The sequence below is a fragment of the Salvelinus alpinus genome, chromosome 16 (assembly GCF_045679555.1).
Source record: "Salvelinus alpinus chromosome 16, SLU_Salpinus.1, whole genome shotgun sequence".
Lineage (NCBI taxonomy): Eukaryota > Metazoa > Chordata > Actinopteri > Salmoniformes > Salmonidae > Salvelinus > Salvelinus alpinus.
The window spans coordinates 17,248,721-17,271,773 of record NC_092101.1 but is presented as its reverse complement, the minus strand read 5'-3'; the positions used below and the strand labels follow the sequence as shown (position 1 = coordinate 17,271,773).

The 23,053-nt window shown below is 43.0% G+C and overlaps 2 protein-coding genes across 2 annotated transcripts in view; one reads left to right on the top strand and one right to left on the bottom strand.

The window, feature by feature from the left end:
- Nucleotides 1-2,831, bottom strand: part of LOC139540975 (fibroblast growth factor 22-like) — a 45,222-nt gene extending 42,391 nt beyond the window's left edge. The window contains exon 1 of the mRNA XM_071345072.1: nt 1,543-2,831. Within this exon, the coding sequence (XP_071201173.1) occupies nt 1,543-1,900 (358 nt within the window). The 5' untranslated portion in view covers nt 1,901-2,831. The remainder of the gene's footprint in view (nt 1-1,542) is intronic.
- An 8,929-nt stretch (nt 2,832-11,760) lies between these two features.
- Nucleotides 11,761-23,053, top strand: part of polrmt (polymerase (RNA) mitochondrial (DNA directed)) — a 99,070-nt gene continuing 87,777 nt past the window's right edge. The window contains exons 1-4 of the mRNA XM_071345071.1: nt 11,761-11,959; nt 12,461-12,559; nt 12,717-13,582; nt 13,734-13,867. Of these exons, the coding sequence (XP_071201172.1) occupies nt 11,827-11,959; nt 12,461-12,559; nt 12,717-13,582; nt 13,734-13,867 (1,232 nt within the window). The 5' untranslated portion in view covers nt 11,761-11,826. The remainder of the gene's footprint in view (nt 11,960-12,460; nt 12,560-12,716; nt 13,583-13,733; nt 13,868-23,053) is intronic.

The window sequence follows — 23,053 nt, the reverse complement described above, 5'->3', positions numbered from 1 at the left end:
TAACTAGCCCGAAGATAGGCCATCTAAAGTCAAACCAACTTTGCCACTGTCACACACCAGCCAGCTGAAGCTAATTGGCAGAAGATTTGGCTAACTCTTTCCACCTGTGAACACACACGAGACACCCACATCAAACCACACGCCGAAACCAACTCACATTTGAATTGAGTCAGGGCCGTTAACGTTTCTTAATGACCCAAACGAGGCCAAATCAGGAAGTTCAGCCTCCCTTTAAAGTGTCAAACATAGAGAGTTACATTTTATGATTATATCTGACATCTTAACCACCAATATGAAAATTTGAATCCCCATTTGAGGGAAATGAACACCGACACAATTTTGAATTGTGATAATTCAAGTCAATGTGAATTTATGTTGGCGTGTGTGAGGTATAAATCTGTCTGCCAGATGAGTAGTCTAGTTAACAAATGTCACCCGACTGTTATAAGGCTGTACACAGTGGCTGTTACCTCGGTAGCATGGAAAAAACCTGACTCACCCACTGGCGTAAAAAGGCATTAACGACTAAATGGATAAATATAACCGTCAAAGGTGTAAATGTCTCAAGGCTGTCCAGTGGCCACTGGGAAGTCAGTTCATGACCAGCGACAACTTGTCAGACCTGGTCAAAGGTCTGAAAGACACCAATGATTGAGATCGTGGAGTGAGTGACACCACTTCCCTCCTCTCAAGTGTCCTTATTACTAACATCAGATACAGTGCTGTCCAATCTGGAAAAACTAGGACAACTGAACATACTGAGATGAGATGGTAGCAGGTGATAAGAGGTCTGATCTGTTTAAGGCATTTTTGGAAGATACTTGATGATACTGTAGGTATGTGTTAGGAGATTTATCACGTTGCATGGGTATGTGGAAATTCTCTGACTGCCTACAATAAATGATACAGCGCTGGCGAGCCCAGTGCACCTGCTGTACACGGATGTGAAGCCAGCTCTCTGGTCTGATCAGAAGTTATCACACACACAGGATCTGAGTTAGCGGTTGATTCTGGGTCTGTACTTAACAGTTTAAATCACAAAGGCTCCAAATTATGCCGACTATCCCCTTAACGAGCGCTAGACAAACTTGGTGAGAAAAATGGAAAATTGCTGTGCCCATGTAAACTGTGACAGAAATGGTTTGTGGGTACATCTGCCCCTTGCAACTGGAATATTTTCTACACAGTTTTGACATGTTAATCCCCTGTGAAATTGAAGCTTTTTTCCCAAGCCCAGTTTGCACGACCAACTGATGCACAATGTCTTTCCTCAAGTCTGCCTTGCTGTAAACACAGTGCTGGGTTTCCCATGAGGTGGCTTAAACCACACTGTGGAATTCACAGTTTACCTCGCAACGTCTCCCGCTCCAAACACGGCACAAATAGGCGCAAAAGGCTGATACAAGCCAGTGAAACTCCTATGAACCGCTATAAAAGTAGCAAGATCAGAGAGTTTACACCACCATAAAAGACAATAGGCACCCCATCTCTTCTCCGTCACATAGGAAAGATAGAAAGGGGAGATAGTGTCAGCTTACTCACTTTCAGCGTAGTTTTTCCGTCTGGTGCCGTCCACCTTGCCTGTTTTGTCAATACAGAGAAAGAACTTGTTGGCGGAGTAGAGCCGCCGTAGTCGGACGTCGCCCTCTAGGTGATTGTAACTGCGTGTGTGCCGCTCCAGTGTCCATGAGCAGTTGATGCCTCTTGCCAGTACTTGGAGGGGTTCATGCCCTACCCCGAGCGGGCAGCCCCCCAGAGCTGTGCCAGCCACCAGGAGCAGGGTGAGGAACGCCAACCGAAGAGATGCAGCACTGGGAAGAGGCGGAAGCCCAGCGTGGGCAGTGCCAATGGCAGCGAGGTCAGGACGGAGACTAGCGACGGGTGGCATCCATCTGCACATGGTGGGTCAGACTCCCAAGGTGCACATTGCACAGGCAGTATGCATGCTGGCTGGCTGGAGACCCGGGCTGTGTGGTCCAGGTGAGTGGTCGCTCTCTGAGGGTGGGAAGGGGTGATGATCGAGGGGGCAGCAGACCCTGTCACTGAGGATCAGAGCAGAGAGTAGCCTGGGCTTCCAAACAGCAGAGCAGAGAGGAACATGGGCTTCCAATCAGCAGAGCAGAGAGGAACCTGGGCTTCCAACCAGTCCTCTTTCCCAGATGAGTTTGTTTCTTAACTTGTGTGTCTGATGATCTCCTCTTTGTCTTTCAGCTTTTATTCACTGGAAAACGATTCACTCTGTAAATCCATTGCCAAAAGCAATCTGTTCTTTTATGTTGTTTCCTTGTTCTCCGAAAGCTTGTTCTGTTCCTTGGCTTGCGTCCTTCTTTTACGGCTGCAGAGTCAGTCAGTGTCCTGTCTTGCGATGCATGCACCTTGCGATGCTTCTCTCTCCAGCTGGACTGGAATAAGGTGCTTGTCTGTGCTGCTGACCCGTGGCTGAGAATGAGTTGAATGAGGAGAGAGAGTGAATGTGTGCATGTGTAAGTGTGTGTGAGAGTGTGATAGGGAGAGAGAGTCACAGAAAGAGTGAGTGTGTGTGTGTGAGGGAGAGAGAGAGAGAGCGAGAGAGAGAGAGAGAGAAAGAGAAGAGAGTAAAAGAACGAGGGAGAATGAGAGTTAGAGTGTGTGTGTGTGTGTGTGTGTGTGTCTGTGTATATGTGAGAGAGGCAGAGTGAGAGGGAGGAAGAGGGTTGAGAGACAGTGTGTGTATGAAGGAGAGAGCGACAGAGGCAGCAGCTAGTGAGTGAGTGAGAGAGGCAGTCAGTGAGTGTGCGTCAGGTCTGTCTGCCTGTATAACGCAATGAAGCAGTAAATGAATGTCCTCACTCTCTCCTGTGCAGCCAGTCCCTTCTCCTGTGTGGAATGGGAGGCTTGGGCTTGTCCTGCATTTTATCCTGGGCAGGGCTTGCATCTGGGGGGTTGAAAGGAGAGGGGTGGGGCCACAATCATTGATAACTATTTAAAATAAACGAGAGAGGCTTTGCACCATCTCCCTTTTCTAATTTCTAAACGCAGAATTGTTCTCCTATTCATGGTTCCTAGAAAGCCATGAGTGTCATTAAGCCGGTTAACTGTAGGTTTTATTGCTTCATGGAAAGTGTCAACTGGAAAGTGTCAAGTCAAACACCTTTGTTGTCCCAGCTCTTGAAGATGGTGAGGAGTTCTCCCAGGTCAAATCATCAGTAAGAAAGTAACTCCAGTAAAGTGACATGGGAGGTGGACTTTTGTGACACCTGAGACTGGACTGTTTGTAGACACATGGGACAGATTAAAAGGGGCTTTAGTTTTCGCCCCTGTTTTGCATCAATATGTCGGAAACAACGGCAGAGGGGAGTGTTGGTAGAGCTGTTCCAGTGAAGTCTTTCTGGTCACCTGTGTTAATGTTTCTATGAGGCGGTGTCTGATGTTCACCTTTGATTCGTGAGACCAGGGTGGTAATGGTGAACACGTGTTTTACTACTTCACATCCTGTCTTTCTGTGAATCAGGACTCAGAGTCATTGGCTTCAGAGAAATGAAAGACACCCTAATGCATTACATTAAATATTTGTCAAAACTGTCCATATACTGTCCTGTCCTCACTCCTTAAGTTTATTCCTGATGGTATTTGAAGAGTGGCTCAAGTTCACTGTTATATGCAATCATTAATAACGAAATGATGACAAAACTGTAACTGTACTGTAGGCTGTGTTGACCTTTTTTCTTATTTTTTTACACCAAAATGAAATATTTGATATCATCTGTTTCCGCCAGCCGACGGTGCTATGAGACCAGCCGCAGCACTCCACAGCACATGTTTTAAAGTGAGTCTATCCAGTTAGTGCGGCACTTACTTCCCGGTTTCAATTATGTGTACCACCCCGGGGCGACCACGGTGTCCAGGGGTGGAAGTGTGTTTGAGGGGTGCGTGCACAGAGAGGGTGACAGTCACTTCACACTCTTTAGCTTGTTAACTGCTACCAGGAGTTGGCTGTCCTTATATCTCCCCTCTCTCCCCCCTCTCCCCCCTCTCCCATCATAAAAGACCAGTGAGACAGAAACCAGCCGCCCTCTCTCTCCCCCTCAGCCCCAACCCCCCCAACCCCCGGCAGCCGTTCCTGTCTACCTGCTTGTTCTGGCCATTAGATACAGTGGACCTCCTCATCAAAGCCTCTCTCTCTATTTATCTTCATAGGCCCTAGTAAAAATCACATTTTCCCCCCCAATTAAACCACGCTGCAGTGTCTTTTGACTTCCAGTAGGTTTATTCCTTCTTTCCTACAGACTGTCCTTTCTTCCCCCTCTTCCGCCCAGCGGAATAACTGTCTGTTTGTCGCTGCCTGCCTGTGCTGTTGCCAGACTGGAGGAGCCTGGGCCGGGAGAGCACAGCACACATAGGGGATGTGTTTTATGTTAGCATTGTATAAAACTGTTTCCCAATCTTCAATTTTTTTTTAAATAGTTCTCAGGACAGCTGAGTGTTCACAGGCTTGCCTGTGTAATTGTTATAGGGTGCTCCAGCTCTCTCTATCAGCGCTGTAATGGAAAACAATATTCTTCAATGTCCTCTGAAGTACTAGAAGACCTATCACAGCTGGCTTTGCTTATGCCTGCTCAACAATGTGTGAAGTTAAATACAAATATGCAACTCTAATTGTAATCAATAAAGAGTATACATCTATATTTACGTGTGGCTGGTAGACTTTACATCATGCTGTGGGCGTGTAGGTCTACATACCATTAAAAAAGATAGCTCAAATAACTGGGTCAGGGTTTTTTTCTTTGGGGTGTTTCTCTGGGATTCTATTTGACTTGAATGACTCTTTAAGCTGATTTCTATGATAGCTCTTCTATTTCCAATTCATTCATATGCCAGCTGCTTGGTCATCCCTATTTTCACTTCATGGAGAGGGAACTCTTTCATGAAGGCCCCTCTGGCCATCCCCCGGAAGCTCCAGTTGCCCATCCTCTCTGAAAATTGGCCATAATTAAAATCATACAATCATGCTATGTACTGTATAACTTCTTATTTAAAAGTCAGTCTTCCCCGGAGGTCAAAGAACAAAGGTTCTGCCCTCATCTGAATGTCAGATGTTGCAGTAGATTGCTTTGTGGTGTCCTGGATCCAAACGTCAGTGCAAAGCTAGACACAAGCTCATGAATTGCTGTCTGTGGCTTGACTATAGACCCATACAGTATCCTTAGTTATTGAAGTTAGACATATTATTGTAGAATATGAATGACCCAAAATTAATTGTATGGATATTTCCAGGTGGATATGGTGCTTCAAATAATGTCGCATTGTTCAATTATTTTTCATATTTAACCACATTCTTGTATATTTATCATGGTGTGCACCTTATTCTCAGTAACCAGTTCAAAACATACTATAATATTTTTTATTTTATTTATTTCACCTTTATTTAACCAGGTAGGCCAGTTGAGAACAAGTTCTCATTTACAACTGCGACCTGGCCAAGATGAAGCAAAGCAGTGCGACAAAAACAACATCACAGAGTTACACATGGGATAAACAAATGTACAGCCAATAAAATAATAGAAAAATATATGTACAATGTGTGCAAATGTAGTAAGATTAGGGAGGTAAGGCAATAAATAGGCCACAGAGGCAAAATCATTACAATTTAGTATTAACACTGGAGTGATAGATGTGCAGATGATGATGTGCAAGTAGAGATACTGGGGTGCAAAATAGCAAAAAAAAAGAAAACAATATGGGGATGAGGTAGTTGGGTGTGCTATTTACAGATGGGCTGTGTACAGGTACAGTGATCGGTAAGCTGCTCTGACAGCTGATGCTTAAAGTTAGAGACACTTACAGTATAACATTAAATACAGTAGGCCTATATGACAGAATCCAAGTTCATTCAAGACTTTTAGTCAATGTGATGATCGTTAAGAAACGAGGCCCAAAGCTCATTGGTTCCCTATCCTAAAATACAAGGCATATGCTAAACTCAGAGATCAGTAGCCGGTGGGGGGCCCCTCTGGTGTGACGCAGTTCTCTCTCCAAATGAGAATGGGCTTGCTTGTTGGGAGTTTGAGCCCTCCCTGGCTTTCAGTCGGCTCCCACGTTGCGTCTCCCAGCCAGGGTGCGCCCTGAGCTGAGAGAACTCTGCAGCCCGGGCACCAGAGGAGGATGTTCACAAGCGAAGGAACCTAATCTTTCCCAGCAGGGATCCAAGCGGCTCTGTAAGTGTATGAATGGAGATAATATCTCTGTAATGAGGCCTGTTTTGTACCATCAAAGTCTTCAAAAGGGCTTGAAACTCGACCTCCCTCTTAGCACTGACGATCCCTCAGTAATAGCTCCTATTATTAATTGTTTTCTCTCTTTTGCTAACTCCACTGACTCACTCCCTGTTTCTGGACTTAATCTCTCTCTCTCTTTCTCTCTCTCTCTCTCTCTCTCCCTTCCTCTCCCTCTCGCTCACTCTGAGGCTCAATTGCTCTTCCCCTTCCTCTCTTTATCTCACTCACTCTCTCTCCCCCTATACTTCTCTTGCTGATCTTCAAGTTTTATTACAGTAATTGTATGTATGGGATACACATGGTATACACCATCCAACTAAATGCTTACTTACAGGTTCCTTCTTGACGATGCAACAACAATAAGAAATAATAAAAGATAAGACTATGAACATAATGTAAAAGGCTCAGTAGAATAATTATAGTCCAATATTTACACGTGTTTTGGGAAAAAGGGGATTGAGGGGCAAGTGTTTAAATTGTACAGTATTTAGCAATCATAATAAGAGTATGCCAGCAGCTATGATGTGTTTGTAGCATGAATATATATGTGTGGATGTGTGTATGTCTGTGTGGGTGTGCGTGAGTAAGGTGCAGAGAATCAGAGCAGGTGGTCAGTCCAGTTCAAGTGTTCAGCAGTCTGATGGCTTATAGATTCTTTCAGTTGCTCACCCCTGACCTTTCACTTTTTAAGAGCATGATAGAATAATTCTGCTCTTTTATCTCTTATCAAAATATTTAAAGGCAGATTTCTATTGTGAGTATACAAATGTCTTCACATTTACTGTAACAATGTGTTAGCTAACGTCTATTTGTAACAGCTGTGGGAAAGTTACTAAATTCACAAGGGACATAATGTGTAAATACAGTGCATTCGGAAAGTATTCAGAACCCTTCACTTTTCCACATTCTGTTACGTTACAGCCACATTCTAAAATGGATTACGTAGTCCCCCCCCCCCCCCCCCCATCAATCTACACACAATACCCCATAATGACAAAGCAAAAACATGTTTTTAGAAATGTTTGCAAATTTATCAAATAAAAAAAACATCATATTTATGTAAGCATTCAGACCCTTTACTCAGTACTTTGTTGAAGCACCTTTGGCAGCTTTTACAGCCTTGAGTCTTCTTGGGTATGACGCTACAAGCTTCGCACATCTGTATTTGGGGAGTTTCTCCCATTCTTCTCTGCAGATCCTCTCATGCTCTATCAGGTTGGATGGGGAGCATCGCTGCACAGCTATTTTCAGGTCCCCAGAGATGTTTGATCAAGTTCAAGTCCGGGCTCTATCTGGGCCACTCAAGGACATTCAGAGACTTGTCCCGAAGCTACTCCTGCGTTGTCTTGGCTGTGTGCTTATGGTCGTTGTCCTGTTGGAAGGTGAACCTTCGCCCCCAGTCTGAGGTCCTGAGCACTCTGGAGCAGGTTTTCATCAAGGATCTGTCTGTACTTTGCGCCATTCATCTTTCCCTCAATTCTGACTAGTCTCCCAGTCCCTGCCGCTGAAAAACATCCCTACAGCATGATGCTGCCACCACCATGCTTCACCGTAGGGATGGCATAGGCCAGGGGATGAGCGATGCCTGGTTTCCTCCAGACGTGACGCTTGGCATTCAGGCCAAAGAGTTCAATCTTGGTTTCATCAGACCAGACAATCTTGTTTCTCCTGGTCTGAGAGTCCTTTAGGAAGCCTTTTGGCAAACTCCAAGCGGGCTGTCATTTGACTTTTACTGAGGAGTTGCTTCCATCTGCCCACTCTACCGTAAAGGCCTGATTGGTGGAGTGCTGCAGAGATGGTTGTCCTCCTCGAAGGTTCTCCCATCTCCACAGAGGAAGTCTGGAGCTCTGACAGAGGTACCATCGGGTTCTTGGTCACTTCCCTGACCAAGGCCCTTCTCCCCCGATTGCTCAGTTTGGCCAGGCAGACAGCTCTAGGAAGAGTCTTGGTGGTTCCAAACTTCTTCCATTTAAGAATGATGGAGGCCACTGTGTTCTTGGGGACCTTCAATGCTGCAAAAAGTTTTTGGTACCCTTCCCCAGATCTGTGCCTTGACACAATCCTGTCTTGGAGCTCTATGGACAATTCCTTCAACCTCATAGCTTGGTTTTTGCTCAGACATACACTGTCAACTGTGGGACGTTATGTAGACAGGTGTGTGCCTTTCCAAATCATATCCAATCAATTGAATTTACCTCAGGTGAACTCCAATCAAGTTGTTGAACCATCTCAAGGATGATCAATGAAAACAGGATGCACCTGAGCTAAATTTGAGTCTGTTTATTTTTAATACATTTGGGGTGTGTAGATTGATTGTATTTGTATTTAATTGTATTTATTGTATTTAATCCATTTTAAAATAAGGCTGTAACGTAAGAAAATGTGGAAAAAGTGAAGGGGTATGAATACTTTCCGAATGCACTGTGTAACACACTGCCAATCAATTATTATAACAAAATAACCTCTGTGAATATGCAAATTCATCTGTCTTCACTTGTCGACTTCCTGCCAGTTTGGACCAATGCACGTGTTCTTGATATCTCTGTGCCACACACTGTGGGTGACTGAGTAAACATCCAGGCCTCATTCAGGAACTGACCAAACCACCACCATCACTGTGCCGTGGCGTAGTCAGAGCATGGCTCATTTGCATATCCTGCTTCGTGACTATTGTCGGTGTCCTGGTAATAAACGGGGCACCTATCTGATGGACTGAACTGTTTTGAGAGACCCAGAAGCTATCCTCATCCTCCTACGATGGCGGGAGAAGATCTCAGGGCGATAGCACAAACTGTGGCTTTTTGAAGAAAAAAAGAGACATGACAGGTGTGATTAAGTAGCTGTGATTTTGCACATCAGTGATACCAAAGCAGATAATCAGAACACTGATAAGGTGAGACACAGAGATAGCGGTATGTAGACGTAGTTACTGTAATGACCTCTGCTGGCTCAGCATTTTAAAACCCCTCAGAGGTTTTGGACAAGAACCAAAAGGGTACTTTGAGTCTAGCATTAAGTACAGTGATGGGAATAACTAAGCATCACAAAGGCAAACTGTTACATGCACCTCTGTAGTCTCAGCCATTATTCCATTAAGTAGCACTTGTAAATACCAGCATAAAAAATCTTTACAATATTTTCCTAGATGACTCACTAATTCAAACCATCTTAATGTGCCTTGCCTCTTTGTGTGGGAAACCCTGTGAGAGTGGTGTGAGTCAGAATGGTCAAGATGTTAGTATTAATCCACTGTTGACACTCATACTTCAAATATTTGCTCAATCTGTTTGGTAAACGAACAAAAGAAAGTCTTGTAATTAAAAATGTTATTTATGTCAATATTCGGAAGAGAAGATGAATAATGAATACTTACGTAATATGACCAATAAAAACATATTTCCTAAAAATGGCTATGCATATACTGTACTCTGGCGTACCACACACCCCTGCACCCCCTGCAAGGCGGAGGTTGGGTTGGGTTGGTTGAACCCTGGAGGTCTGCCCCCTCCCCAGATAGCATATGAACACGTCATAAACCATGACAGAACATTTAGAATTACAGGAAATTAGTGGTAAAACTGCAAAATTTTATTGCAGCCTTTTGGCAAAATGTGTAGAATAGCAGGAAAAAAGCTTTAAAAATCTAAATTCTCTCAGCCTCATTGCAAATTGTGTAGAATAGCATGAAATTAGCTATAACACTGCAATTTTTTAAATCTTTGCCCCATGGTAAAATGTGTAGAATTGTCTGAAGTTAGCTGTTTCCCACCCAAAAAATCCACCAAAACAAAAAATATATATATACTTTTGGGTGGGGGAGTTTGCTCAGAAACTGCAGTACGCCACTGAGTGTATTATACATATACTGTCCAGTACACACATAATCATTTCCAAAATATGTTTTCTTGACCATTTCAACATTATGACTAATATTTGACATGTCCAAGAATGACTCCTCTAGGAAGTCAGTTGGACAGCCTAAAGCAGCCATCTCGAAAAACTTTTTTCCACAGGAATGTCATTTGTTCCATCTGAGAGGAACACACACACACACACACACACATGCCAAAAGCATTTACCAACACAAGCATTTCACAAAGCATCTCCATCAAGTTTCCCTGGCCAGGTGAACTTTCAAAACAGCGTCCATCTGTAAAACATATAGCGAGCCCCTACAGAGGTGTGCAAAGAATCCAGATGATCAAAGTGTGTGAGAATGGCAGCCTTGTCCTGGCCTGGCTATTATCAGGGCCATGAATGGCTGTCTTCTCGCCTTTTGTTGGCCCAAGCATTGACAGTCACTCACCCGGCAATGACTGTCACACCAGCGTAAAGAGCCAGCCGCCGACAGAGGCCAACCACATCAAACGAGCCTGTCGAGGGGCCCTGCTCGTGAACCGTAACGAGAAACACCTCCTGATCCTCACCTACATCTCAGCAGCAGACACCAACCGCTGTGACTGTGATCCCAACCACCACCTCCATTGAGAAAAGATGTACTGCCTGGACCGCATTTCCCAGCCTGGCCTCTCAAGTAGTACTTATCTTAACTTCCAGCGCCTCACACAAAAGGCTGCACAAGTCTTTAGGAATGCTTTACGGGTGACAAGAGGAATCTGACACTTGTTAGGTCAAACGGCGTGCAGGCTATTAGAACGATGTAGAATTTATTTTCTGCATTACTTCAATTAAGGATACAATGAAAAGGGCCTATGAAAGAATATTCAATTTTGATGCAGAGTGTAAGTGAATCTCATTGTATTGCAGAAGCACTGTGCATTTGTTTCAAAGGGTATGCTGAGTATGATATTGTAGTGGACAGAGTATGCATCGCACCAGTAGGGTTAACCGAACCAATTTACAAGCAGAACTAATATGATTATTTTTTTAAATGGTGTTATATCGTAATTACACATTGACAACGTGGATTGGCAGTTCAAATGTGTTTCAAAAGTTCATCAGTGCTATTTGGAAGCCATCCAAAAGGTTGTGATGTGGCAATTTTTCCCTCCAACCAACACATAATTGTACCCGCAAGACCACTTACGTGTTACACCTAGTTTGACCTTTGTTCTACTTATTTTATGGTGAGGCTGCCACCTATAGGTGATATAGGTCATATACAGGTTTGAAACTCATTGTCATTTATTTTTTTCAGCAGAGGTCATAATTTCTATAATTTATCAGATATTCCCGAATAATACAATAAAACTTCATTTTCAACAAACATAAAAGTTATTATTCACTGAGAATAAAGGTAAAACAAAATCAACTTTGCGCATCAAATCAAATTGTATTTGTCACATACACATGGTTAGCAGATGTTGAAGCGAGTGTAGCGAAATGCATACATTTCACAAATTGCATATTTATGAATCCTTGTTTAATTGGAAATATTCTACTCTCCATTTCAGAAAAAAACTTGTACCTTCTTCTTTCCAAACAAACACTGCTCGATTTATCGGTGCTCTTCTATCCGTGCCTGTACTCAGATCCATTGTGTTCGATTAGCTGGTGTAATTCAAAATGGCAGCCTAGTGTGGGGAAAAAGTAATGCGGTTATTATGTCAACATGTCACTTTTGAGACTCTGTACCTTTCCAAAGTGTCTGAGTGGTCGCATACTGTTGGAAATAAGTGTTCGTCGTGTACCATATGCCGACCATTGCCTTACAATCCGGAATAACATTGAAAGGCACATTTCAGGTATGTTTTGTCCCTCGCTATCTAGCTAACGTTACTTACTGTATGTCAAGCCAAGGGGACGGGTGCACGAGAGAGTTCCAGCACAGCATTGTCATGACTAGTTATAATATCCTTGCAATATTTGGTATCTCTCGATAACTATTTACTAGTATTATAATATAATTCATTTACCAGCTGTAGTTGACCAGCTATTACATACCCATGCTCAATTCTCATCCTGTCGAGATTTTAAAACCACGTTTGTAAACGCAGAGATGAGCTAAATGACTATTTACAGCTTATGTAACTATATTAGGATCTCCATATTATGAATTTGCAGGTCGTTGCCTGTCAATAACGTCAATGCAATATTTGCTCAATTTTATTTCTAAACCTCAACACGAATTGGCATCTGATCTGCGAATGTCCCAGGATTGTTTTTGAAAAACACAACTAAAGTCACAGTGCATTCAGTGTGTCAGTTTTTGTCAAAGAAAAGCTCACAACACCTTCTACTTGCAGAGCCACCATGGACATCACAACGAAGACATTTCTCAGCTCTGATCCCAAAGAAAGAAGATGGGAAAAAACGAGTATGGGAACAATCTCAGCTGCTGGATGGTGCGTATTCATAGGCCTACTTTCTTTACTAGGTTTGGAAATGGTCAATGGTTTTACATTTTGCATGCTATTCTTAGCATGCATGAGATACCTCATTCTTATGTTGATTTTCTATCGGATTATTTCATTATTTTCTCTCTTCCCTTCCTCTTTGCAGTGCTCGAAGCCAGGATCCAGCAACTCCAATCTGACGTCATTGTAGATGTCCAACATGAAAAGGTGCAATTTGTCAAAGCTTCCAAGTCAGGGATAAGGGCTTCTTCAGGGAACAGTCCCAAGAATGTGTCTGGGGAGAGGACTGAGGTGCCCAAGGCGGGACAGACTATTAGTAAGGGAGGGGGTCAGACTGGTAAAGGAGAGGGCAAAGATGTCTCAGCCTCCAAATCCCGCTGGATGGAGAAACTGAGCCAGGAGAAGAAGACTAAAACAAAGAAACTGAAGCAGAAGCTAGGACTAGAGGATAAACCTGTGAAAACCAGCAAAGGCAAACTGATGCTACCAGGTACCTCACATAAAACCATATCGACAAAAGCAGGAATACAGACTGCATCAACTGTTAAAAAGAGCAAAACTCTGAAAAACCAAGAGCACACCGTGGCAGCTTCAAAGCACGAGCACACTATGGCAGCTGCACTGGTTGCTAACCCTATTAGAAAAGCCAAAGGGAAGGGGAAAGCCTTGAAGGAGCCGACTCCTGAGTTGTCGGAGGCCAGGAACAGGGCCGAGGAGCTGGAGAGGAAGGCTGAGGCCAAGGCCCGGGAGCTGGCAGAGGTGGAGGAGCTGGAGAGGAAGCTGAACCAGTGGGCTGTGTCGGCCAGCCCTGAGCTCGTGCAGGATAACAGCGAGGCCAGGGTGTACGGCGACATCCAGCGCAGTGTGCGCTGCTACCTGGAGGCCTGTGTGTTCTGTGGGGACATCGACAGAGCCCACCGCTTTCTGCTCGGCCACCACCGTATGCTCAGCCGACGCAACCTGCTCAACATAGGACTCTACAACATCATGATGAGGGTCTGGGCCAAGAAGGTAAGTACAGCTCAGTCTTGTATTTCTATGGCATGTAGAGCTGCAATTCTGTGGTATTTTACGGACTTGTGTAGAAATTATGCAGGGCCTCCCCATGTGGAATATAAGATAGAGAATTATCCTGAGTGTGTCTCTCCTTGTTGTATTCCAGGGCACTTTAAACCAGATTGGCCGTATGTTCATTCTGATAGAAGAGGCTGGTCTGAAGCCTAACCTTGGCTCTTACTGTGCTGCTCTGGAGTGTATGGGTCGAAACCCTGACTGTTCCCCACATGTCATCAACAGGTAGGCTAACCCACAGACATTTACAGGCCTTAACTCATTAGTGTAAAACTGAGCCTCTTGATCTTGGATAAAGATAATAGTATTTGCTATACATTATATTTTTGAAAATGCTTAGACCTTCAAGACTCTGTTGGAAAGTGGGATTAGAATGTGTAAGATAATCTTTTGTGGTCTTGTATGATTATTACTAGGTGGCCAGTGCATGCGTTGCCTGAGTTTGCCACTAGATGATGTCAGACTCTCCTATTAGCTTTGCGGTTCATGTTTCTCTTTATTCTAGCCTCTTCTGTATACAGTGTTAACAACAACAATGTATGCATGCATTACTTTAATTTGCTTTGGTTAAAAACGTATGCCAAATGGCATTTATTATTATTATGTCTAGACACTGGGATTCACAAAAGCCTGATGAAATATTCTGAAAATTAGACATTGAGCAGCTAGTTTCTTTTTCAAGACTGTTTAAAGAGATATCTGATATTTCTGCCCATTTTTTTTTTACCCCACCCCTTTACCATGGTCTTCTATGTTAAAGGAAGCTGCTATAATAGTTACTGTAATATGTTGTTGAGTGGGGCATTGTGGCTCATTGTGGAGTGCTGAGCACGTGGACCAGCTGTGTGTGCAGAGGTGTTATGAGTGCCAGCGAAGCGTCTCTCCTGGAACTGAGGTGGCAGGTCAAGGAGAAGTGTTGTAGTTCAGCCTCCCTGATCCATCATTTCCTGCTCTCCTCCATCACTATAGGGCCTATTGTGGTCTCCACATCAACCCAGTGGAGGAAACTGTTTTCAAGTCGACTGGTTACTATGTGTAACATCCTGCGCTATGTTATTTGATCAATTATCAATTTATCCTTCTGACATACACTATATATACAATTGACTTCTTCTTAGTCAATTTGCCTATTTCAACAACACCCGTTGCTGACAGGTGTATAAAATTGAGCACGCAGCCATTCAATCTCCATAGACAAACATTGACAATAGAATAGCGTTACTGAAGAGCTCAGTGACTTTCAACGTGCCACCATCATAGGATGCCACCTTTACAACAAGTCAGTACATCAAATTTCTGCCCTTCTAGAGCTGCCCCGGTCAACTGTAAGTGCTGTTATTGCGAAGTAAAAACGTCTACGAGCAACAACGGCTCACCTGAAAAGTGGTAGGCCACACAAGTTCACAGAACGGGACCTCCGAGTGCTGAAACGCGTAGCGCGTAAAAATCGTCTGTCGGTTGTAACACTCACTACCGAGTTCCAAACTGCCTCTGGAAGCAACGTCAGCACAAGACCTGTTTCGTCGGGAGCTTCATGAAATGGGTTTCCGTGGCATAGCAGCCACACACAAGCCTAAGATCACCATGTGCAATGCCAAGCGTCGGCTGGAGTGGTGTAAAGCTCGCCGCCATTGGAAACACGTTCTAGAGAAGTGGAAACACGTTCTCTGGAGTGATGAGTCACGCTTCACCATCTGGCAGTCTGACGGACAAATCTGGGTTTGGCGGATGCCAGGGGAGGGTTACCTGCCCGAATGCATAGTGCCAACTGTAAAGTTTGCTGTAGGAGGAATAATTGTCTGAGGCTGTTTTACATGTTTCCGGCTAGGCTCCTTAGTTCCATTGAAGGGAAATCTTAATGCTACAGCATACGATGACATTCTAGATGATTCTGTGCTTCCAACTTTGTGGCAACAGTTTGGGGACAGCCCTTTCCTATTTCAGCAGGACAGTGCCCCCGTGCACAAAGCAAGGTCCATACAGAAATAGCTTTGTTGAGATCGGTATGGAAGAACTTGCCTGGCTTGCACAGAGCCCTGACCTCAACACCATCAAACACCTTTGGGATGAATTGGAACGCCGACTGCGAGCCAGGCCTAATCCCCCAACATCAGTGCCCGACCTCACTAATGCTCTTGTGGCTGAACAGAAGCAAGTCCCCAAAGCAATGTTCCAACTAGAGGTCGACCGATTATGAATTTTCAACGCCGATACCGATTATTGGAGGACCAAAAAAGCCGATACCGATTAATTGGCCGATTTATTATAATAATAAAAAAATATATATATATATATATTTGTAATAATGACAATTACAACAATACTGAATAAACACTTATTTTAACTTAATATAATACATCAATAAAATCAATTTAGCCTCAAGTAAATAATGAAACATGTTTAAATAATGCAAAAACAAAGTGTTGGAGAAGAAAGTAAAAGTGCAATATGTGCTATGTAAGAAAGCTAACGTTTCAGTTCCTTGCTCAGAACATGAGAACATATGAAAGCTGGTGGTTCCTTTTAACATGAGTCTTCAATATTCCCAGGTAAGAAGTTTTAGGTTGTAGTTATTATAGGAATTATAGGACTATTTCCCTCTATACCATTTGTATTTCATTAACCTTTGACTATTGGATGTTCTTATATTGCAAGTGTAACAGTATAGCTTCCGTCCCTCTCCTCGCTCCTCCCTGGGCTTGAACCAGCAACACAACGACAACAGCCACCATCGAAGCAGCGTTACCCATGCAGAGCAAGGGGAACAACTACTAGAAGGATCAGAGCGAGTGACGTTTGAAACGCTATTAGCGCGCGCTAACTAGCTAGCCATTTCACTTCGGTTACACCAGCCTCATCTCGGGAGTTGATAGGCTTGAAGTCATAAACAGCGCAATGCTTGACGCACAACGAAGAGCTACTGGCAAAACGCACGAAAGTGCTGTTTGAATGAATGTTTACGCGCCCGCTTCTGCCTACCACCGCTCAGTCAGATACTTAGATACTTGTATGCTTGTATGCTCAGTCAGATTATATGCAACGCAGGACACGCTAGATAATATCTAGTAATATCATCAACCATGTGTAGTTAACTAGTGGTTATGATTGATTGTTTTTTATAAGATAAGTTTAATGCTAGCTAGCAACTTACCTTGGCTTACTGCATTCGCGTAACAGGCAGTCTCCTTGTGGAGTGCAACGAGAGAGAAGCAGGTCGTTATTGCGTTGGACTAGTTAACTGTAAGGTTGCAAGATTGGATCCCCCGAGCTGACAAGGTGAACATCTGTCGTTCTGCCCCTGAACAAGGTAGATAACCCACCGTTCCTAGGCCGTCATTGAAAACAAGAATGTGTTCTTAACTGACTTGCCTAGTTAAATAAAGGTATAAAAAAAAAAGATCGGCAAATCGGCCATTCCGATTAATCGGTCGACCTCTAGTTCCAACATCTAGTTGTAAACCTTCCTAGAAAAGTGGAGGCTGTTATAGCACCAAAGGGGGGACCAACTCCATTTTAATGCCCATGATTTTGGAATGAGATGTTCGATGAACAGGTGTTCACATACTTTTGACCATATAGTGTATTTTAATATGCTCCTGCTATATTGTGTTTTCAATTCTTTCGACTCTTGACCAACTGAACGGAAGCTTGGGAAGTTGTGAATACTGTAGCAGAGTAGCTATAGAGAAGATAATTGATGTGTATCAGGTGTCAATAAGGGATATAGTTATTGTCTCGTCCAGATGTATCACAACTATAGTGGGCAAATAACTTCTTAAAATTAAACACATTAATCTGCTTTACAAGGGGGGGTAGAGCCTAACTGGCATAAGCAGCATGTGAGTTTCAAGTTTGGGGAAGATAATTTTCACCATAAAAATGCACCTTTATAATAAAAGCATTACATACATAATTGCATTTGCGGGCACTTTTGATAATGGTGTTTTCCCGCTAATGGAACATTCGCGCATCCCACAGCTGTCCCAGACTATGTTTGGAATATTTATTTCTCTCACAGAATAGAATAGGCCGACTTTTGTACTATGGGGGATAGTAGATTGACATAGACTAGTGATTTTGCTGTTCGTTAGGCCTACTCATCTTGTTGGCTGATGAAAAGTAATGTGGACAGTTCTTCCCGTATCGGTAATATCCCCCTCAGAATTGGATAAGGACGTGCGCAGTTATGTCCCCCATGTGACTCTTCACTTGTAGCCTGTGAGAAAGACCCCATCACGTGATAAGTGACAGGTGATTCAGAGCGCTCAGCACTCAGAGAAAGTTCATTGGTCACAAAAGGCATGGATTTCTTTTAGGGTGCTTTACGGCCACACAAAGGGGATGCCGCCGTGAAATTCTAGCCATTGTCAAGTGCTTGTCAAATTGTGAATGAGTGACTGATGTAGTGTGTACAGTATGCACACAAAAAAACGAGGCAGCTCATGCCTTTCAAGCAACTTTTTTTCAAATCATTAGTCGCATCATGCAGCCTTACAATGTATTAAAAATCAAAACATATAGCCCAATGTTTGTAGAACTAAAGTTACATTAATAACTTTAAGTTAAGAATATAGGAATACCTATTTCTTTGTTAAACGCTCAACACATTAGCCGTATGTGCACACTCCCTCAAATCTTTTGGAGAATATATGCATTCTATTTTATTCAGCTTTGTTCAAATGTATTCTTCATACTATAAAATAATGCCACTGAATTCTAAGCAAATCTTGTCTGCTAAATGAACTAGTGTAGCCCACAGCCATTTGGCATAGCCTGATCAGGACCTAATACAAGGACAACTCAAGAGTATGCTATTCTATTCTTCTGAAATAGACTACATTTTCTTCATATCATGCTTCTTTAGACCTGTCTAAAATAAATAATGGATTTATTGTGATGGTGCAGACTATATTACATGGATTTATTGGACTTTTTAAAATGTAGATGTTCCAAAGGTCTGCATCAGTGGCTTGTAGGCTGTGTGTGGAAGCCAGGAGTGGCTAAATGTGTTTATGTTAATTAACGGTCAATTACCGTGAGAGCAATAGTTATTTGCTTGGCAATCACCAGCTGACGAAGTTTTGTCACCACCACAGCATTAGCCTGGGGGAGAAATCACCATTGAGTGTTATTAATTGAGTTTAGGCCAGTGGTGGTGTCAGTGACTGTATGCTTCCTCCAGACATAGATTTATTGCATGGCATGACATTTAGCATGGAGGCACACGTAACGCATCGCCACACTGTTCACCTCTAGCTCTCCCAGTACTAGATCTGTCATAATGAGTGTCTCTGATGTAGGCTAGGCCAATCTGCTGGCTGACTATATAGAGACAGGAGCCGGATGGATTTCAGTCAGGCCAAATGGATTGTGATTGATACTGTATGTTTTTGGTTTCTTAACAACTTGCTGTCAGTAATTTGATTTTGCTTATTGGACAAGGAACTTACACAGATTTTTCACCAAGCTTACAAACAATTTATCGTTGTCAATTTGCTGACTAGAACGTTAGGCTAATTGATTCAATGTTTTTATTTTTCTCTCTGCACAAACTGGCTGGTAGGAAGGTGTTAATATTCATAATAACACAGGTATTTCTATCAGATTTTCATTCTAGTTGTGTTGGATTGCAGAACTTGTCTCCAGCTATCCCCCCCTACTACTGTTCCCCCTGAGGATGTCACCCTATGCGGTGTGGCCCAATGACAAAGCAGGTTGCAGTGCAGTAGGGGTGGAGAGGGGCAGCTGGTTGGTCCATCGATCGCTGTAAGGTGATACCAATGACATTGTTGTTCTGCGGTGGTGCTCTCTTGCTAACTCTTCAGCCCAGCCAGTACATATTTTTCGCACACTCTGTTCTTCTTCCCCTGTTCGTCTCCAGTTCCCCCTCTCTCTTCCTGTCTCTGGCCGTACTGTATCTCCTGTTCAGATATGGTTGCCATTGTCCGCAGTGGTGTTGTGCCTAGCGACAAGCATCCTTTTAGAGCACATGTCATTCCTACAGAACTAAAGTAAGTCTTCAGCTTGCTCAATTCAGCTTGCTTCCTCTGAATGGTGTTTGTTTTCACTGGTTGCCCTTTTCTTGTGGCAACAGGTCACAAATCTTGCTGCTGTTATGGCACACTATGGTATTTCACCTAATAGATAGGAGAGTTTATCAAAAATGGATTTGTTTTTGAATTCTTTGTGGGTCTGTATAATCTGAGGGAAATATGTGTCTCTAATATGGGCGTACATTTGGCAGGAGGTGAGGAAGTGCAGCTCAGTTTCCACCTAATTTTGTGGGCAGTGTGCACATAACCTGTACGGCGGCCTCTCAATAGCAAGTCTATACTCACTGAGTGTACATAGTCAAAGCTTTCCTTATTTTGGGGTATGTCACAGTGGTCAGGTATTCTGCCATTGTATACTTTCTGTGTATGTTTTTTGGTTAATTCTTTCCATTGTGTCACGTAATTATATTTGTATCTCTTTGTTGTCCTGGGCCAGCTTGCTGAGGGGACTGTTCTTCAGGTTCATTGCTCTGTATCAGAGTTTCCTAAAACAATAATTGTCCACCTCACGGTTCAGCTGTCAGAGATTTGAGCACTAAATGCATCAGGGCATTGCATGCATAGGCCAATAGGCTTAGTCGTCCACTGTGTGACATTTAATATAAAAATATATATACAGTACCAGTCAAAAGTTTGGACACACCTACTCATTCCAGAGTTTTTCTTAATGTTACTATGTTCTACATTGTAGAATAATAGTGAAGACATCAAAACTATGAAATAACACATGAATCATGTTTTAACCTAAAAAGTGTTAAAGAAATTCAAATATATGTTAAATTTGAGATTCTTCAAAGTAGCCACCCTTTGCCTTGATGACAGCTTTGCACACTCTTGGCATTCTCTCAACCAGCTTCATGAGGTAGTCACCTGGAATGTGTTTCAATTAACAGGTGTGCCTTGTTAATTTGTGGAATTAATTTTCTTCTTAATGCGTTTGAGCCAATCAGCTGTGTTGTGACAAGTTAGGGGTGGTATACAGAAGATAGCCCTATTTGGTAAAAGACCAAGTCCATGTTATGGTAAGAACAGCTCAAATAAGCAAAGAGAAACCACAGCATCATTACTTTAAGACATGAAGGTCAGTCAGTCTGGAAAATTTCAAGAACTTTGAAAGTTTCTACAAGTGCAGTCGCAAAAACCATCAAGCGCTTTGATGAAACTGGCTCTCATGAGGACTGCCACAGGAAAGGAAGACCCAGAGTTACCTCTGCTGCAGAGGATAAATTCATTAGAGTTACCAGCCTCAGAAATTGCATCCCAAATAAATGCTTCACAGAGTTCAAGTAACAGACACATCTCAACATCAGCTGTTCAGAGTAGACTAAGTGAATCAGGCCTTCATGGTCGAATTTCTGCAAAGAAACCACTACTAAAGGACACCAAGAAGAAGAAGAGAAACACGCACAATGAACATTAGACCGGTGGATATCTGTCCTTTTGCTTTGATGAGTCCAAATTTGAGATTTTTGGTTCCAACCGCCGTGTCTTTGTGAGATGATGCAGAGTAGGTGAACAGATGATCTCCGTATGTGTGGTTCCCACAGTGAAGCATGGAGGAGGATGTGTGATTGTGTGTGGGTGCTTTGCTGGTGACACTATGATAGACAGCCTCTCCGTAACAATTTGGCCCACTACAATTGTATTTATCGGCGTATTTATCGGCAATTACCGGCTAGCGAAAACCCTGCTCTGTATGTGATTGCTTTGTTATGGAAGGTTTGGGAATCATTCTCTTTTAGATAGTTGTAGAATTTAACGACTTTTCTCTGGATTTTTATCATTTGTGGGTATCGTCCTAATTCTGCTCTACATGCATTATCTGTTTTTTTACATTGTACATGGAGGATGGTTTTGCTGAATTCTGCATGCAGTCTCAATTTGGTGTTTGTTCCATTTTGTGAATACTTGGTTGTGAGTGGACCCCAGACCTCACAACCACAAAAGGCATTGGGTTCTATAACAGATTAAAGTATTTTTAGCCAGTTTCTAATTGGGATGTTGAATGCCTTGTATCTCAGATCATTTACAGCTCTGTGGAAGTTACCTGTGGGGCTGATGTTTAGGCTGAGATATGTATAGTTTTTACTATTGTCTTGGGGCTGCTTGTCTGCAGGGACGTTGGTGGAGGTGTGATCAGAGGGGGAGTCATCACCAAAAGAGAGCTGTTGTGCTCTGATCCCCTAAAAGTCCTGCTGAAACCGCACCACCACTGTTCCAGACTTGTACATGTTGACAGAGGTTGTTTCAGTTTCATGGTCCTCAATGTCTATTGTTCTGAGTTTCCACCCTGGGCCAATAGCCTTTCTCATGACAGAGGGGTAGTGTGCTCTTATAGCACAGTGCCATGCCAGGAGATGGTCTGTGTGGAAAATTAAGCCATGGAGTAGAGGTCGACCGATTATGATTTTTCAACGCCGATACCGATTATTGGAGGACAAAAAAAGCCGATGCCTATTAAAAAAAAAATATATATATATATATATATATATATATATATATATACAGTGGGGAGAACAAGTATTTGATACACTGCCAATTTTGCAGGTTTTCCTACTTACAAAACATGTAGAGGTCTGTAATTTTTATCATAGGTACACTTCAACTGTGAGAGACGGAATCTAAAACAAAAATCCAGAAAATCACATTGTATGATTTTTAAGTAATTAATTTGCATTTTATTGCATGACATAAGTATTTGATCACCTACCAACCAGTAAGAATTCCGGCTCTCACAGACCTGTTAGTTTTTCTTTAAGAAGCCCTCCTGTTCTCCACTCATTACCTGTATTAACTGCACCTGTTTGAACTCGTTACCTGTAAAAAAGACACCTGTCCACACACTCAATCAAACAGACTCCAACCTCTCCACAATGGCCAAGACCAGAGAGCTGTGTAAGGACATCAGGGATAAAATTGTAGACCTGCACAAGGCTGGGATGGGCTACAGGACAATAGGCAAGCAGCTTGGTGAGAAGGCAACAACTGTTGGCGCAATTATTAGAAAATGGAAGAAGTTCAAGATGACGGTCAATCACCCTCGGTCTGGGGCTCCATGCAAGATCTCACCTCGTGGGGCATCAATGATCATGAGGAAGGTGAGGGATTAGCCCAGAACTACACGGCAGGACCTGGTCAATGACCTGAAGAGAGCTGGGACCACAGTCTCAAAGTAAACCATTAGTAACACACTACGCCGTCATGGATTAAAATCCTGCAGTGCACGCAAGGTCCCCCTGCTCAAGCCAGCGCATGTCCAGGCCCGTCTGAAAATTGCCAATGACCATCTGGATGATCCAGAGGAGGAATGGGAGAAGGTCATGTGGTCTGATGAGACAAAAATAGAGCTTTTTGGTCT